Here is a 19156-nt window from a genome sequence, read left to right as displayed (position 1 = left end):
TGGTATTTTGAGATGTTGGGCTTGGTTTGGTAATTTTGTGAAAGTTTGGGGCTTTTGTGTAATTTTACAAAAGTTGGGGTTTTATTCATAATAAACCTAGATGCATGTTTGGCATAGAAAAGTGGAATGGTTGTTGAATCATTGATGAAAATGGGACCTAAGGGTTGAAATGGTAATTATGGAAAATGGCCTAATTACATTGTTTAATTAATTGGGATAATTAATTGGTGAGAAATGAGGAAATGAAATGTTGATTGAATATCCATTTGTGCATTTATTTTCTGTTTTAGAAATAACTGCTTTGGGCTATCGGTGGAGGATAGTCGAGATTGTTGTAGACAATGCATGATGATTAGGTAAACGGAAACTAATCAATGGAATGTGTCATGGAACTTGACGGTTGATAGAATACATTAATTGTGTGTATTGTGTGATTGTATATAGAACCAATGTGTTTATATACGTTATGTGTAGAGGAGGAGATAGGGGATGTACTCCGCGGTTTAGGGGAAGATAGGGGATGTACCTCTAAACCGGATAGGTATTGGGAGGAGATAGGGGATGAACTCCGTAGACAGAGCTCATATGCTTGTCTAGAGAAGTGAAGATAGAGCTCATATGCTTATCTTTGTGAAGTGAAGTGTGGATACAGCTTGTATGCTTATCTGTGGATATTGTTGATATACATATCTGTTGTAGAGTGTGGATACAGCTTGTATGCTTATCTGTGGATATTGTTGATATACATATCTGTTGAGAATGTGGATATAGCTTTTATGCTTATCTGAATGTGAGATATAGTTTTTATACATATCTGTGGAAATGATGATAGAGCTAGCATGCTTATCTGTTGAAAAAGGGAAAATGAAAAGTAATTGGGACTTGTAAGTCGTTGACATAAATATGTAATTTATGTGATTGTATCAGTGTTGACCAACTATCAATTGCTAATGTTTTAGTCATTGTCCATGGTTGGTTTAGTGTATTTCTACTGGGCTGTGGCTCACCCTATATGGGAATATCATTTTCAGGTACAGGTAGCATGCCACCTCCAAGGACATAGCTGGGAGGCTAGTGGCGGGCATAGTTTTGTCGTTTTACTTTTGATGTATTACATGTAATTTCAAGCCAAGGGCTTAATGTGTAAACGAGTTAGAACTCTTTGTTGTAACCAAGTGTTAACTTGGAAAGCTGTAAGCCCGTAGGGCATTTTGTTATGAGGTTTACATGTAATACTTATGTCTTGGAATTCTAATGAATGAAAGGAATGCGGTTAGTTTAAATGTAAATGCATGTCTTATCTGATGGGTTTATTGTTATTATTTTGAGGGCGTTACAGTCACTTTCTTTGAGTCCCAGTCCTATTTCTTGTCCTCTCCGGTGTCACCGTCCTCATTTCCGGGGGAGCCTTGGTGTGAAGTGAGTCCTGTGTCTCCTATGGTAGAAGTAAGTCCTGTGCCTCCTATGGTAGAACCAGTTGTTCTTGCACCCCCCTCTTCTACTGGAACTATCGAACCCACTGTCACCAAGAATAAGGATGGGCATGTTTATGTCCGGGACATCGACAGAAAACAAGTTAACTGGATACAAGGGACTGTTTCTGCTACTCCACTGCCATCTCCTGCTTCTGATGAGAGTCTAGGTAACTTTGAATCTCGTGAGTCCATTGATCTTGATGTTCCTATTGCCAAAAGGAAGGGTGTGAGATCTTGTACTCAACATCCTATCTCACAATTTGTATCATACTCTCATTTGTCATCCTCATATAGAGCGTTTGTGTCCAATATTTCCTCTGTTCGCATTCCTAACCATTTTCAGGATGCTCTTGCTATCTCTGAGTGGAAACTAGCCATGATTGAGGAAATGAAAGCACTTAGAAAGAATGGCACTTGGGAATTGACTGAGTTACCTACGGGCAAACGACCTGTGGGCTGTAAATAGGTATATACTGTGAAACACAAAGCAGATGGGTCTATTGAGCGTTACAAGGCAAGACTTGTGGCAAAAGGGTTTACTCAGACATATGGCATTGATTATCAGAAGACCTTCGCACCCGTGGCTAAAATGAATTCAGTCAGAGTACTTCTCTCTCTAGCAGCTAATCTAGATTGGCCGCTTTATCAGTTTGATGTCAAGAATGCTTTTCTCCATGGTGACCTCGAAGAAGAAGTATATATGGACATTCCTCCGGGTTTTGAGGATCATCAAACAGAAGGGAAAGTATGCAAACTTCGGAAGTCATTATATGGTCTCAAACAGTCTCCAAGGGCTTGGTTTGAAAGATTCACGCAGGCTATGTTTAAATATGGTTTCAAACAAAGTCAGGCAGATCACACATTGTTTGTGAAACATTCCTCATGCGGAAAGACTACAGCACTTATTGTTTATGTAGATGACATAGTTCTTACAGGCAATGATAGTAAGGAAATACCTCTGTTAAAGAAATACTTAGCCAAAGAGTTTGAAATCAAAGACTTGGGAAGCTTGAAGTATTTTCTGGGAATTGAAGTTGCTCGCTCTAAGGATGGGATATTTATCTCACAGAGAAAATATGTGCTTGACCTGTTGAAGGAAACTGGGATGCTTGGCTGCAAGGCATGTGCCACCCCACTAGAACCCAATCAAAAATTGGGAGATGATGAAGGAGGAGAAGTTGTGGATAGGGGGAGCTATCAACGATTAGTGGGTAAGCTCATTTACCTATCTCACTCCCGTCCTGATATTGCTATTGCTGTCAGTATAGTTAGTCAGTTTATGCATTCTCCTCATCAGATTCACTTTGAGGCTGTCATGAGAATCTTGAGGTATTTGAAGTCTGCTCCTGGTAAGGGTCTGTATTTTTCAAAGTATGATCATCTTCGTGTAGAAGCCTATACAGATGCTGACTGGGCTGGGTCAGTAACTGATAGGAGATCAACTTCAGGGTATTGCACATTTGTCGGCGGCAACCTAGTTACTTGGAGGAGTAAGAAACAAAATGTGGTTGCCAGGTCAAGTGCAGAAGCTGAGTTTAGAGCTATGGCACAAGGTGTGTGTGAACTTTTATGGATCAAATTATTGTTGAGTGATCTAGGTATTGCTCAGACGGACTCCATGCGGTTATATTGTGATAATAAGGCCGCCATCAACATTGCTCACAATCCAGTTCAACATGACAGGACAAAACATGTTGAGATTGATCGCCACTTCATTAAGGAGAAACTCACTAGTGGTACCATTTGTACTCCTTTTGTTCAGTCTGGTGAACAACTTGCTGACATTCTCACCAAGGGAATTGGGAATAAACCGTTTCATGACATATTAGGCAAGCTGGGCATGAGAGATATCTTCGCACCAGCTTGAGGGGGAGTGTTGGCATATTATAATCACCGAAAGTCACTTAGTATTTTATTAGCCGAAAGGCAGTAGGGTCTGTTATCATTGTTATGCCCTCAGGGATCATCTAGTAATTGTCGTGTTTGTAAACCCTAATCTTCATGTATAAATAAGGGGTGATATCTCATCATACCCTAAGCTGATTTATTCGAGCTTCATGGGCCAGCATCCTGTTGTGGCAGAGGTCCAAGGTAAGGTCGAGTTATAGTCGACTTGTGGCGCTTGGCATTGTTCCCTTTAAGGGAATAAAATTGCGTCTTCACCGCTACCTATTGGTTTTGGTGAGATGGTAAGTGTTGAGGTCCTACAATGTGTTTTCTGCGCTTTCATAATGTCAGGCTTCAAGTGAACCTCATCAGTAAAGAGCCTTGGCAGTTTAATCAGTGCAAATTTAATTTTCCCATATAACTAGTTTCTGTATGAGAGTGGTTCAAGTAGCGGTGGCTGCTGCACCTTCTAAGGTTCACGCCTCACCGTTTAGGAAGTGACTTCGCAAGGTACTGTAACACTTAGAGTAATTTTTCTTTACTTAGTACTCCTTTGATTTTAGTTGTATAAGTGTGTCTTTCTTTGTCTAAGGTCTGTTCATCTCAGAGAGGGACAATGGTTGTGCTATTCCTTCATCAGGTTCAGGTGGCCCATCTAATATTGTGAGGCCTCACTGATCCCTTTGCCGAAGACTCGCAGGTTGGTGCTTTTAGACACTGAGGACGAACTAGTTGGCAAGGGCCAAGTCATGGAGGGAGACCGTGGCAATTTCCCCATTGAGGGTGATGGTGATGGTGATGGTGATGAGCAGCGCCAAGTTATAAGTTGTGGGTGATGAGATAGCTGCTGAGGATGTTCCAAACCCAGAGGTTCCAGACCCTATTGGCCTTGCCCTTATTCCAGATCCATTGTACACTCTGACAGCTCCTTTGTTGGTGGTGATGACTTTGTTCCTGAGACCCTTAAAGATGACCGTGGGGTATAAATATCAAAATGGAGGTTGTCTCTGGGGGTTCATCTCATTCTGCTGAATCTCCGTTGGTCCCATAGAGTGGAGTTGCTAAGACATGAGTTGTTGAGGGGACTGAAGACATAGCAGTTGGCCTTAGATAGTTGGGCGTTTTGCAAGTCTGCCCCCTGTGACTTGGTGGTACCGTGGCAAAGTCTTTTGTGCCTTGTGGGAGGGTCTCCTTCTTGAGCTATTGGGTATTTGCTGAGGCTAGCTCCATACTCATTTGCGTTTAGGCTTTGCATCCTAAAGCATTTAGTGCCTTCAATATCCCAAATCCAATGGTGCAAATAGCGTTGTTGGAGTCTCTTGCTGGCTGCATTTGTGACCTCGCTGCTAAGAGAATATTGACAACTTCAGGGAAGTTTGTGGAGACTTCTGAGCTGAACCTCGGCAGGTTCGAGGCGAACGACTTGAACTTGGCGTGGATGAAGACTAGGCTTGAGAAGCTTGATGGGTTGCTTGATCATGCTGATAACATTGCTATCATTGCCTCTTTGGAAGGGTTCATTAAGGACTACAAGTGCACACTTGAGCAGCACCGCATGATCTTGGTTCAGTTCAAGGAGAAGGACTTTACCCTCGCTGCTCGACTACCTCAAGATGTTGGTCTGATAGACTCTTTGTTGAAGGGTTTGATATGATATAGTTATTGCTATTCTTTTCTTCTTTGTAACTTCTTTTCAAACACTGCAATCATGTTCTGGAAGTTCAACTTATATGAAAAGTATGAATGTTCTGGTATTACTTTTGAGTTTCATTTCACTGTCTTCTTTACAATGCTTTACATAATTTAAGAAAAGATAGACAACTTTAGCATTTATTGGACCAACTCTAAATTCATATGCAACTCTCGCTAACTTGTAACACCCGCTGCTACTTGCCTTGGCAACTTTATAAGGGCAAACTTGGGAGTTGGTTGCCACCTCATCACTACATCCACTCCTTGTAGGGCTAGTTCTGAACTCTTCCGCAACCCTCACTAATATTGTAACATCTGCTGCTACTTACCTCGGCAACTTCATAAGGGTCTTCCCACTTGGGTGAAAACTTGGGAGTTGCCCCCTAATCACTGCGTTCACTCCTTGGTTATGGCCGCCGGTATTGTTCTTTTCTCAATGACGATGGCTATACTTTCTTCAATGATATCCATTTTTGCCCCTAGTGTAGCCAACGTGTCGGGAAAGAAAAAACAAAATTTCTTCAAAGCAATTTCGCCAATAACTTGATTCTTGATGGTCTTCGAGGTCATAAGTACTATGTTGTGAATTGGATCATTCCTGATCACAACTTGGATTGGATGTGCCAAAATAGTACCACAACTTCTTAATAGTGCCTCCTAATCTTGGACAAATTAGGTTCCAATGGACTGAGGTGCAGAAGTACATCTAGTTTCTCAGGTTGCGAGACAATCATAGTAAGTGGCGAGGTAAGTGCTCTCTCTTCACTACATCAAAGGCCTGTTGGTGGTCTTGCAACCATTTAAACTCGTGATTCCCTTTCAGCACTGTGCCAAAGGAGAATGTCATTTCAGTAGGGGCTGAAATGAACTTCCTGAGATAAGACACTTTGCCTAGGAATTTTTCTAGGGTCTCCTAAACTTGTTATTCCTTTTCAGTAGTGTACCGAATGAGGAGGTTATTTCAGCAAGGGCTGAATGGAACTTTTTGAGGTAAGACTTTGCCTAGGAATAACTTTAGGGCCTGTGATTTCTTTTCGACAGTGTCCCAAAGGAGAAGGTCGTTTCAGCAAGAGCTGGAATAAACCTCTTGAGGTTAGACACTTCGCTTAGGAATGTCTTCAGAGCCTCTAGGTCAGGATGATACTTCTTAGCATGTTGCTTCACTAGCTTGGAGTTAGGAAAGGTGTTGAGGTGAGAGGTGTTGAGGGATGAGTAAGGGCCAAATATCTCGTCGTATATCCAAGCAAAGACATTACTATACTGCTTCAAGAGTGCTATCAAGTCTTCCATAACAGCTGAAGCCATTGTATTGCTGATGAACACAGGCCTATTTTGCCATTGCAAGTTGCTGAGGTTGACCTCGCCTAGTATCTCGTCTTGAGGGTTTGGTCCATCCTATATGTATTCTGCAGCTACTTTGTTTGCCTTAACCAGCTCTTTTTCAGAGAATCTTCCCTGCACTTACTTGCCTCGGGGCCATCCTCCTAAGGTATGAAGTTTGGTCCCCTAGACCGTCAAAGGTAATAAACTGTCTTGCCTCCCTCGCCAACTTTGACAATCTTTGGTGAAGGGCCTAATGACTTACTGCTTCTCTTGCGTCCACTGCTTGCTAGCACTTTATCTTGAATGTCGTCCCACCTCAACAACTTTACCTTGGCAACTTTGTCAACCTTTGGGGCTTCTTTAGTTTCGCAAGGCCTGGGCAGTGGACCAGTCATACTAAAGGGTTGTTTGGGGTGTCCTAAATAAGTGCACTTTTTGTCTTTTTGGACTAAAAAATTGAGGAAAAAAATATGGATGTTTGGGTTAACTTTTTGTCTTTTTATGGAAAAATGTGTATTAAAAGATTGTATAAATTAGTGTGTAGGAAAAAATTAGGATTGGGAGTTGTGCAGCAGTAATTTTTTACTTTTGGTGAATAGTGATAACTTTTTAACTTTTTGAATAACTTTTTGACTTTTTGGCTTTTTGACAACTTGCCAAACTTGGCTTAAGGTTACAAGCTGCATCAATCAGAGCTAAAATGATAGGCAAACCATGATTTACCAGAAAGAGTTTGTAATCTCGTAAGGCGCCCTCCACACATATACTAACTAGGTGAGCCTCGTCCACTGGTTCGTGGCAATCAATGGCTTTGTCTTGAAATCGTTTGACATAGTCTAGGATGTCTTTGCCTTCTTTTTGGGTTTCTCGGCCAAGTGAGAAGGTTGTGACCTCTTGGACTTGAAAAAACTTTGTGTGAAACTTGTTCACCATCTCCTCCAGCTGTAAGCCCTCGCGGTAAGTGATTTGGAGAACTCCTAAAGATGCAGAGGGTAGTTAGTACTGTAATTGCCAAGAGTCTCAGTGAAGCGAACAACATGCTCTCCCCCGTTGCCTTGCCTCCTGTCGAACTTCACAAACTTAGGCACTGCATACCCAACTAGATAAGGCATGGCCAGTATCTCATGAGGGTATAGGGGCTTAACATCTAGATCTAGGAGTGATGGTAGTTGCTTCTTGCTCGAGCATAGCCTGGATGTTGTCTATGGTGACAAAGTGGTTCGGCTGGAAGGAACCAGTCTATGTCTGAGTAGCGGAACCTATAGTCGTACCGTTCACTCGAGGGATTGTCGGAAGGTTAGGCACTTGGATCGGAGCCTGGTTCTCAGGGAACTGGTTGATCTCAGCATTTGGAACTAGTGAGGATGGAGGGACTTGCGTCGGAGTTGGTATGGGTGCCAACATCAGAACAACATCGGTAAGGGTTTGCGAGGAAACTTAGATCTCCCTCTGGGCATCCTGAAGAGATTGTAAAGCCTCCACCACCACACTGTTTTTTGTGGCCCTCAGCATGTGTTGCTCTGTCAGACCCTTGTTGTTGAGGCTGCTAGTGAATATCTTTTTTTGCCATTCTTTCTGGTGTAGTATGTAAACCACTACAAGTATTGACCATCAACAAATCTGCCTCCCCAGTAGAGTCGCCAAAATGTAGGGGGTCCAAAATGAACAATAATAATAATATTACGTAAAGAGGCAAAACTATGTTAATGGGTCAATAATTTGGCAAGGTTGGAGAATGAGTAGCCGAGTGAAGGTAGAGCAAGTGGTTCAAGAGAAGAATGTGGTAATGGAGAAATAGGCAGCACCTCCCCAAATCCCTCAAAGTTCTCCTTAGAGTCTTGTCCTCTTGATCCTCTTATTGAGTTCTCAAACCTTGGGAAAGTGGGTCTATTTATAGCCTTTTTCTTGGTACTAAGAGTACCATGTGGCCAAATAGGGTGATCACATGTGTCCAAGAGGATACATGGAATATTCCATTTCCTGAACCACCAGGCTTTGGTAGACACATGTCCCTTTGCATGTGCCTTTGTTGTACGAACTCAACGACTGCCACTGTACTATTTGTTTGGCACAAAACCTCTGCAAGTACCTTTTTGGTGCAAACTTTAGTGAGTGCCGTTTTGGTATGGACTATAGGACGTGCACCTACTGTGGTGGCATTCTTTGCAATGGTATTTGCTGCAGCATCTGCTTTCTCAGTTCGGTTTTCCAAAGCATGCTTTCTCAGGACTCATGACATCTATCAGTCATACTTGTGTCTACCTTAGAGACTCCTCTACCTGTAGCTACTTAAACCCAAACTCCCCACCTTCCCAGGGCGAAGGCCACAGCTAAGCCTGCCACCAGTCATGTTGTACCTTAGTACCAAGCCTAGGGGGGCTTCCTTGGTCCTGCTAGTATAATCAAGACAGGTCCATGACCTGGGTAATGGAAAGGGAGTCCCTTGCTTTGAGGTTGCCCTGCCCTCATCTTCGTGAGGTCGCCGCGGTATACTAGTATCTTAGGGGCCTGCTATCAGCTCTAACTAGTAAGCTTTGGGGCTTGCTATCAGCGTTGAGTTAGTAATGCTTTGAGGTCTGCTATCAACACCAAGCATTAGTCTCTGTTTGCAGAGGGAAGGCCTCCCTCAAAGGCTACTATCACCCTTGTGGAGTCTCCCTTGGTAGGTAGTTGCGGCGATTGTAGTTGTTGCGACAACTTTTCTCATCAGCAAGTGGAAATGTCAACGCCGACAATACTGAAAATGGTGGCGTTGAGGTAAAGTGCCTCTGCAACTTGACTGTTGCAAGTGTTGCCTCGACAAGTAGTTTGCGGAGGGTTCATAGTTGCTGCGGTTGCTCTTTCCCTCAATAAATTCAAATGGCGGCGCCGACAATACTGGAAATGGCGGCGCTAAGGTAAAGTGCCTTAACAACTTAACTGCTGCAAGTGTTGCCTCCGCAACTTCCCTTGGCCATCTTGCTGCATGGAGCCTAGTCGGACCCTTGGCGGGTCGGACCTGGTTCGCCCCTCTAGTTGACTTGCTTCCTTTGGGTTTTAGCCTATGCTCCTTTAATCATACATGCTCGTCTAATAGAGGTGACCTCAACACTTAAGTCCATACTTAATTTCTGCCTCTCTACAATTATAATCATAGAAATATGTTTGTTGTCATGGTGGATTATGGATTTCACTTATGTTAGATAGAATGGCATGCGTACAGTGTAAAGATTGTAATTATAGTGCCACTTATAATATCCCTTAATTGCTGAAATTGAAGTTTTTGTTTAAATCACAGTTAATTTAATAGAGCGTCAACTTGACTTGATATCCACTACAGAAGTATGGGTTGTTGCAATGAACATAGTTGTTAAATCGATATTCGAATCCTGAATTGAAATCCTACTTTTATGAACTATGAATCAAATCGAATCATGAATCGTAGGAGTTGGAGATAATTTAAAAAGAAATTAAAAAAAATAAATACATGTAGACATGTTGAGATTAAAATAAATGTGAAAATGAAGAATTTAGACATATAGTCACAAAAAACTTGATGTGATCACATGGTCTCAGAAGTAAGGAGCCTAATTGGAAATTAGGATCAATCAACTCAACTCAACTCAACTCAACTCAACTCAATAAGCTTTCATTCGTGATCACTTGGGTTGAGCTACATGGATCTGTTTTCTTCTGTTGGCTCTATCCAAATGCAAATCTTCAGTCAAGTTCAATCCAATTATGTCCCTTCTCATCACCTCAACCCATGTCTATCTTGACATTTTTCTTGTTATTTTGGTTCATTGTACCTGGGGTATGTCACTCCTTTTTACCTGCACATTATTCGGTCAATAATACATGGCCTAACCACTGCAATAGATTTTCTCTCATTTTATCTCAGTGACGTAATTTTCAAGGGTGTATGTTTTCCTTAGCTTTTCTTATGAGGTCACTCATCCATCTCAATGTTTGTATTTTAGTGACATTCGTTTTTTGAAAATTTTGTTTCTTGTTGTAATGTAAACATATTGGCTATTGTTATTGAAAATTTATTTGTTTTTCCTTCCTTTCTGACACTAGCTACAATTCCATTGTAGATGGCCGTAATCACATCAACATATGTTTACATTAAGAAGAAAGTAGGTTCCATAGTAGATATCTCAAGCATAAAATGAAACTAATTCATGAAAATTATCTCTTGCCTTAATTTTGGCTTAATTATTCTTTTTAAATTTTTTATTTTATGACTCATAAGTGTAATACCACAGTATTCATTACACTTTCAATATCATTTTTATTCTCAAGATGGCACTAATGTGCTTTCTCTCCTTTCATCATGTACTCATAGTCTATAAAATCTTGTTAACAAATTAGTCAACTGAATTTCTCCTTCATCACTTGAACATTTCCAAGCTTTAATAGGAATTTCATCTAGTTCTACAACTTTTCCTATCTTCTTATTTTTCAAAGCCTTATTTAGCTCTTCTAACCCCTTTTTTTATTTTTTCCTTTCTTTCTTTTCTTTTTGGGGGAAAATCTGTGACATTATTGCCCAAGTTATTCTCCTAAACTTATGCTCCCAAAGCGATTTTCATTAAATAACTTCTGTAAATTACATCTCTATTGTTTCTTAAATTAAACTTATTTCCCTTCACTAGCACTCTCTTATCTTCTGCTTTCATGCACTTAACATTGTTAAGTCTACCCCTTTCTTTCTTCTTCTTCTTCTTCTTCTTCTTCCTCTTTTATTTATTTATTTATTCATTTTTTTGGATCTCTTATTTAACTTTAAATCTTCCTTTTTTTTTTTTGGAGATCTCTTATTTTACTTAAAATATAGGTCAGTGCAAGCCTTATATTTAGTGTGAATAGCATTCCTAATCTCTTTATTAGCTTTGTTTTAGCTAATTAATACTGTCTGGAACTTTAATTTATTTTTACATGCATGGATCATCCTCTTTTTGCTTTATTTACATTTTGAAACTTTCCATTCCACCACAAAATTTCATTAGTTGAAGGTCCACTCCCCTTGATTCTCCAAAATATCTTTTCTAATTGTTGTAACCTAACTAGCTGTCTCAAACTACATAATATTGGCTTTCTTATTTGAATTCTATGTTCCTTACTTGATCATTTATTCTTAAAGGGGACTAATTTTCACTTGTGATGTTCAACCTTCTAGTTTGTGTCCGTTTTTCCTTTCCGTTTCCTCCTTTAATACTCCACATCTAATACCACTAATCTGTATTATATAATTAGGTTCTGTCCTACTCTTTACTTTAGCAATCCTTGCATGTTCATCCATAAGCTTTTTTTACTAAGAAAGAAATTTATGAACATTTGTTTTACTTTCAATGAACCTCTTTTTGAAGTAAGTGTTTGCTAAGATTGTTCTGCCTTCATAATTTCTCTTTACAAGTAAAAGCCCCCACATGCCCTCTTATATCCCCCCAGTTCCTTCCCCTACATGGCCATTTAGATCCCACTCATTCCTATATTTGTCTTTTCCTCTATACCAAAGTTCATGTCCTGTTTCTCAATTTTCATACATGTCTTCGCAATCCTATTTTAGTTTTCCTTCTAATCATATTACTTAATAATTCCATTACATTGCAAGTGTATGTTCCATGTCCCAAGTTATTAAATTTATTTTATTCTCGTGATTACCTTCTTTACCTGCTAGCGCCTATCAAAGTGCAAAAACCCTAGCCTACTTCTCACCAAATCTTGATGCTAATTTGCGTTGCTTTAGGGGAATGCCTTAGATAATCCTTGCTCATTCATCATTGCACCCAGGCTCTAATGCGCAAGTAAGGAGTGCCGAACTAGAAAATTCTTAGGATTGATGCTCACGAGGTGTGACTATAAGTTTTTCTTTTTTGCTTTTGTAGTTTTGAAAGTGTGACTACATGTTGGCTTTCTGCTTATTAGAACCTTCACAACATTTTTTCTTCTGGCTTGTGAATAAGAATAAGTTGGGACTGCATGTGTAAAAAATAAGACACGCCTTGTGAATAAGTTGGGCAACTAAAAATGTCTTAGCGTTCTCATCCCTCATGTTATGCATGCTTACTTGAGTGTGCATGGGCATGGCTGACCTGGGACACATAGTGGGATACTTCTAGATGTCACGTGGGTGACAGCTTGGCCTTTGTGACATGTTGCTCATGAAGAAAGTGGATGCTTATCATGTTACCTTGGATGGGGTTTTAAAAAGAACTTCACCAGCCTCCTTGTGTTTCTCAACCTATTGAGATACTGATAGACTACATTAATGGGTCATGTTGAGTGGCGGTAAGTCTCATTATAGAGCCCACAGAGAGCATTGTTTCAGCTGATTACTATGTATATAGTTTACACATTTCTTCAAGTAAAAGGTTAATTATAAGGATTTAAGGTCCAATAAATCTTTGCTATGACCTAAGTTCATTGTGCTTCCTTTTTTTACAGCAATGGATGTATCATCTGATCTTACAGAACTTGGAAGGACTCCTGTTGCAGTAATTTCTGCTGGTGTAAAATCAATATTAGATATTCCCAGAACCCTTGAGCATTTGGTATTTACAATTTATCTTCAAATATCATGGGAAACAACATTGATTTACTCAATATATGATGAATTGTTATTCCGTCAATGGTATAGGAAACTCAAGGAGTTTGTGTTGCTGCTTATAAAACTAATGAATTTCCGGCATTTTTCACGGAAACAAGTGGATGTAAGGTACATGCAATATATGACACCTTATCTTCTTATGCTTAACAGTTGCAATGATCTTCCTACTAATATTGAAAGATGATGAATCTAATTAACATAGTAACATGGTGTCGCAACTATGACACTACCTTTCACATTTGGCTACCATCGTAAATCTATTCAAACAAAGAAGAGGTTAGTGTGTCAATTTGGCGTGAGGGCTCATTAGTTAGATAGCATAACTGTTGATGTATGCACTTGTTCTTGAAACTATCACATGGGATATGTGTGGTGGTAGTTAAATATTCCAACACATGGTTTATGAGGATTCTAAATCCCTCACAAAAAGTGGTAAATAGTCTTCTTTTTTGGCTCTATCATTTTAACATTACGAAAGAAGTTGACTTGATGTTATTGTATTTAAAAATTAGTTGTAAGATATATCAAATGATAATGATTCGAAAAAAGAACAAAGGAAAAAAAGAAAAGGGGGAAAAGAAGAAAAGAAAGAAACAAGAATGAATGATTTATGTAATGGAAGTGGATCGATGGTTTAATTCTTTTTTGAAATGATATTGTATTACATGTGAAAATGTCTCATGAATTTTCAATTCTTGGCTGCTGTTAACTGTAGTTGATTTATGTTGTAAACATCGCAGGCACCTTGCCGGGTAGACACACCAGAAGACTGTGCTCGGTTAATAGGCAAGTGTCAACACAATTTGTCTTTCCTCCTTGTATAAAGATATAGTGTACTTGCTTTTAATTTTTTAACTTGTTTTTGATTGCAGATGCAAACATGAAGCTCAAGCTTGGAACTGGTATTTTGATTGCAAATCCAATTCCAAAAGAACATGCTGCTTCAGGAAGTTTAATAGATTCTGCAATACAAAGAGCCCTCAGAGAAGCTAGGTAAAATAAATTTTCAATCATTGAAATTGTGAAGTGCCATATCGCTCTTTAATTGTTATTAATATTTTCTTGTCTGAGGTTGGAACCCCAGGGATAAGGGTATAACAGGCAATGCTGAAACTCCATTCTTGCTTGGTAGAGTGAATGAACTAACTGGAGGAGCCTCTTTGTCTTCAAGTATCCTTTGTCCTGATGCTCCAAAAACATGGTTACAGCTTTAAATTTTGCATATTCTTGTGAATTAATTAAGCCATGATGGAGACTTAATTTCAATTTTCTGAATCTTTAGTTGTCATCGGTAATCGATGTTCTTTGTTTTATTGAATAAATCTCCTTAATGAATCCATAGATATCGCTCTCGTGAAAAACAATGCTCTTCTTGGCGCTAAGATTTCTGTTTCTCTTGCTCAGATGCGAGAACGTGATGACAGAGGTGAGTTTTTGTCTTCCTAATTTGTTGGCAAAATTTTTACGATACCATGTCCTCTACTAATTACATGACATGCTCAGTTTGGAGGAGCATATCACTAGAAGGAATCACCTTTCGGTCCACTTTAATCAACATAGTTGGATTATTCTTAGGCTATGTTTGGTTCATAGATTTGGGTATGAATTTGGAAAGACAAAAGAAAAATATATGTGAAATATAGGTGAAATGTTACAATTTTTCTTTTATTTTCTAAATTTCTTTTCCAAATCTATAAATCAAACAGCATTAGTGATTTTACTTTTAGAGTCTCTCCTAGCATTTATAAGGAAATGTTTGGTTGCGTTTGTTTTTTGTTTTTTATTTTTTAGTTTTCATTTCATTTTCTCTTTTTTAGAAATGGAAACAGTAAAAAAATTTGAAAACACCCGTCATTTTCATTTTTTGTGCAAAAACAGTTTTTGAAAGTAGCTTTTTGGTGTTTTCCTAAAAGGTCGGTTAATTTTCAGAATTTCTTTTGAAAATAGTTTTCTTAACTGTTCACTAGTCAAGTTTCCTATGATTTGCAGAAAAAAGGAAACAACCAAATATGCTCAAATTTTACTTTAGTTTCTCATATTTTAACTTTCACTTGAATTTTATATGATGAGTGATGGGAGGAACTCATTAACAAAAAACATATGAAATTGGGATAATTACTGTTTGGCTTGCACATTAGTGATTGTTGTGCGATTCACAAGATTGGTTTTAGGTTATATTTTGATGATCCAAATCAAGGTTTTAAAAAGCGGCCGCAACCGTTACGTAACGGTTGTGGTAGTTACCGACACCCGTTACGGTCGCTTTTGCAGTGTGATTGAGATTCACAGTTGTATCGGCTGTAACGGCTGCTATAGCGGTCGTAACAGTCCTGTTACGACACCATTACGTAACGGTTCCAAATTGCTTCTTTCAAAAAAACACAAAAAAAAAAGTTGAAAATGGAGGGAGGAGAGATAGAGAGAGAAGAGGGAAGGTGGAGGAACAAGAGATAGAAAGAGAGAATAGGGAAGATGAAGAACATGTTATTGATTTGTTGAAGTTGTAAGACCTATGTTATTCTATTCAGCTATTATCACTCATCTATTTTGTTTGTGTGTCTATTTATATATTGTTTGAAAATAATAATAATAATAATAATAATAATAATAATAATAATAAGTGTGGTCATTATCTATTTGGCTTGATTAATATATATATATATATATATATTTAGAATTTTATTTATTCTCTTACTTTTATCATTATTTATCTTATATATAATAGTTAGTGATTATTTTTTGTAAAATATAAAGTCATTAATTATTAAAATAAAATGTAAAAACTCAATTTATAGTGATTTAAAAATATGAAATATATTAGCTCAAACTTAAAAATTTATAAAAATTGATCAATATTTATTTTAAAACCCAATAAATATAATCATGGAAAAAAAATGTGCGTATTGGTAAGTTTTTTTCAAATTGTGTGAAAAATAAAAAAATTCACGGTTCCGGTTACCGCAATCGTTACGCTACGGCCTTTACATTCCGCAACCGCAACCGCACTACTGCAACCGTTACGGCGACTGCAATCGCTTTTCAAAACCTTGATCCAAATTGTTATTTTTTAGGAAATATTGAGTAAATGATACCTGTAAAAAAATCAAATTAATCAGATATCGATAATTTTTTCATCAAAACACATTTGTATATATAAAAAAATAAGGAAAAATTACGTGTAGGCCAAAATAGGTGGACTTATTGTCTAATAGGTCTTATGATAATTAATGATATTTTTTATCAAATGCTATTAAAAAATGTCACTAATTGCTAATTTTCAGTGATAATTTAAAAATTTTGTGACGAAAAATATCACTAATTATAAGTTTTGGCGACAATTTAAAAAATTAATCACAAAAAAACGTTACTAGTTTTTAACTTTTAATGACAGCTTGAAAAATTCATCAAAAAAAAAAAAATCACTAATTGTAAGTTTTAGCGATAATTTATAAAAATCGTGACAAAAAGTCACTAATTATCAATTCTTAGTGACATGCAAAAATCGTCATAATTTATTTTCAATAAGATTTGATGGAGTTAAGTCTAACTATTATGATCTATTAGTAATTTACTCAAAAAATAAATATGTAAGTATTAAATTAAATACAAATACGAGTTGATGAAAGGTCTATCGGTATCTGATCTACTTGTGTTTTTACAAATATGTTCTATTGAATGTTTTTTAAAAATTAAACAGTTTAAATTATCAAAATAAAGTTCAAAATAATTTTCATGAGCCGTTCAACAGTCACTTGCATAGGAGTGACTCTAAATCCTTAAAATACTAGTTTGAGGAATTAATTGTTGCAAGGCAAAGAAGCAAAGTTAAATTCAGGTCCAAGTTAGTGTGTGAAAAATGTTATTTACCCTAAATTCTATGAGTCAATTGTACTCAAAATTTTGAGAATTATGTGAATATCCATTTTTTTGTCTTTTTTCTTTACGGATTAAATTATTCAACTCATCCCGCTTTATACATTTTATTTTAAGCAATTGGTTTCATTTGTTTTTTTGCTTGTTTGCAGGTGCATAGGTCGTAGAATGTTAACAACTGTCAGATGTTGAATTCCTTGCATGAGAATCTTATTTTCTTATCTTTCATTTTCTTCTTGTGGGGATGTGTTGAAATAATAATACAGAAAAATAGAGAGATTGTTTCAGAAGGAAGGGCTCATATGAGAATTGTGTGTACATTAGACTGATAGATTTACATGCAAGCTGGTTGGTTAAAAAGTTAAGACTGCTTCTACTTGCACTATTACTTTACCTCTTTATACCTTTCATGGGAGATGGTTTTTTTTTTTTTTTTTTTTCAATTTTACTCATGTGTGAAATTATTTTTAAGGACAAAATATTAAAATTAAATATATTTTATTATCTTTTTATACCTTTTAGTCTTCGATCCCTATTCTTCTTCCTTTCTCAAATTTTCTCTTCTTTTACACATCTCTTTTCAAAAAGTGAAAATCATAGTATTTTGATCATACAAAAAAGCAATGGATGAAAAAAACGGTGGTGAAGAACCATTAAAAAAGTGAAATTGTGAGTTTTTTAATTTATTTGGTGGGTTTTTGTTTTGTTTTTCTAAATTATTCTTCGACTTTTGTTCGGTATTTCAAAATCGAACAAAATAAAATAGTTAGGCATCACATTGCCAAACAAAAAATATGTCTGGTAACCAACTGCCGAATAAAAATATATTTTCGATAATCCAAGACCGAATTTTTTAAATTTGTTTGGTCACTCATTACAGTGTATTTTCAGTTTCGTTTTTTTTTTTTTAATTATATATTTTTTATATTTTTTTTTTGGAAGGATTATACTTCTACTCAACAATGCAAGTATTGCATTATAGTGGACTCCAGTCATGAATTTATTATAGATGAGGTCTATTAAGTTTTTTTTATGAATATAATTTTTTTTCTTATTTTTAATTTGTATTGAGTTTTATTAATAATTTGAGGAATAAATGTATTTATTATCTTTAGATTTTTTTGTAGTCATTAAACATTAATTAAATTACTTCTGACTTTGGGAAGAATACTGGATTTGTCATTATTATAAAGATATCAGATGCGGGAGGTAATGACAGAAAATCAAGACTTACACTTGAGCTGAATTCGAATGTAGTGCATTACGTGTAACTATTTAGTTCACAGGAAAGGGTTGATGACCTTACCTCTTTATCTTATCCTATTTTGAATTTGACCCTGGATTTAATTATTGGATGACTATGCCTGACGTAGGCCATTTGATAGCATCATATTACCGAGTCGTTTTTTATCATTTATCCGCGCAACAGTGCTTGACGTTTCTATCACTTAGATCAGTACCGATTACAACACTTGATCAAAGAGATATCTACATAGGATTTGTAAATGGAAACCATTTCGTGCAGGTATAAACTACCAAGCCTATTTAGATCGTTACCATGTTTTATTTTATAATTCTACTTATTGATGTCTTTGTTATAAGTTTATTTGCAACCTGGTCATCCAGTACCTCCGATAGCAAATAATTAGATTCATTTTCATTATTCGTGTACTAGTGGATAGGAGAAAGCATATACTACCCGTATTCATCAATTTCGTATGCTTGTCAACCCTGATGTAATAACTACCAAAACTATCGATATAAACGAATTGTGATAACATGTTTGATTGATGGATGCAAACAATAACAGATTTTATGAATTTTTTTATGGATGTTCGTATAATTGATATTTTTATAAATATTGTAAATCATAGTATTATAACGTAGCGGGAAAAACATTTAGATCATACCTTTAGGTGATAGAACCTCGTGGGTAAATCACGTGCTTTCAGAATCCGAACAATAAACCCAGCAGTGGAGTGATATTACAAAATGAGTATCACCCACACAAGTCACAGTGCAAAATAGTTTGATCATTGTTTAATGGGAGAGAGTCAGAGAGAGAGTTTGGGAAAAAGGTTATGGGTAAAAACCACATAACGTATCTTATACGTATCTGATATATCAATATATTATCTAAAATATATAATCAGAATATAACCACCAATATCTATCTATCTATCTATCTATATCTATTGATATGATAGATATAGATATCCTGAATGATTATCCAAATAAGTTCTGAATTCAAATTCAAACTTACATGGATAAGGTTTAAAAGGTTCAGGTTCAAAGGGTCATGCCACAAGGGCGC

General features: G+C 37.0%; 1 protein-coding gene across 2 annotated transcripts in view; it reads left to right on the top strand.

The window, feature by feature from the left end:
* LOC114305203 (pseudouridine-5'-phosphate glycosidase) overlaps window positions 1–17207 on the top strand; it is a 32034-nt gene extending 14827 nt beyond the window's left edge. For both annotated transcript variants that reach the window (XM_082911072.1, XM_082911073.1), the window contains 7 exons: window positions 12807–12913; window positions 13000–13077; window positions 13710–13755; window positions 13842–13962; window positions 14054–14139; window positions 14312–14395; window positions 16995–17207. In XM_082911072.1, coding sequence (XP_082767198.1) covers window positions 12807–12913; window positions 13000–13077; window positions 13710–13755; window positions 13842–13962; window positions 14054–14139; window positions 14312–14395; window positions 16995–17002 — 530 coding nt within the window. In that variant the 3' untranslated portion in view covers window positions 17003–17207. The remainder of the gene's footprint in view (window positions 1–12806; window positions 12914–12999; window positions 13078–13709; window positions 13756–13841; window positions 13963–14053; window positions 14140–14311; window positions 14396–16994) is intronic.
* The last annotated feature ends 1949 nt before the right edge of the window (window positions 17208–19156 follow it).

The sequence above is a fragment of the Camellia sinensis genome, unplaced genomic scaffold, assembly GCF_055761805.1.
Source record: "Camellia sinensis isolate YWXY unplaced genomic scaffold, ASM5576180v1 Unanchor1, whole genome shotgun sequence".
NCBI classification, from domain to species: Eukaryota; Viridiplantae; Streptophyta; class Magnoliopsida; order Ericales; family Theaceae; genus Camellia; species Camellia sinensis.
The sequence above is the reverse complement of the archived record's forward strand: the minus strand, read 5'-3'. Positions and strand labels throughout refer to the sequence as shown.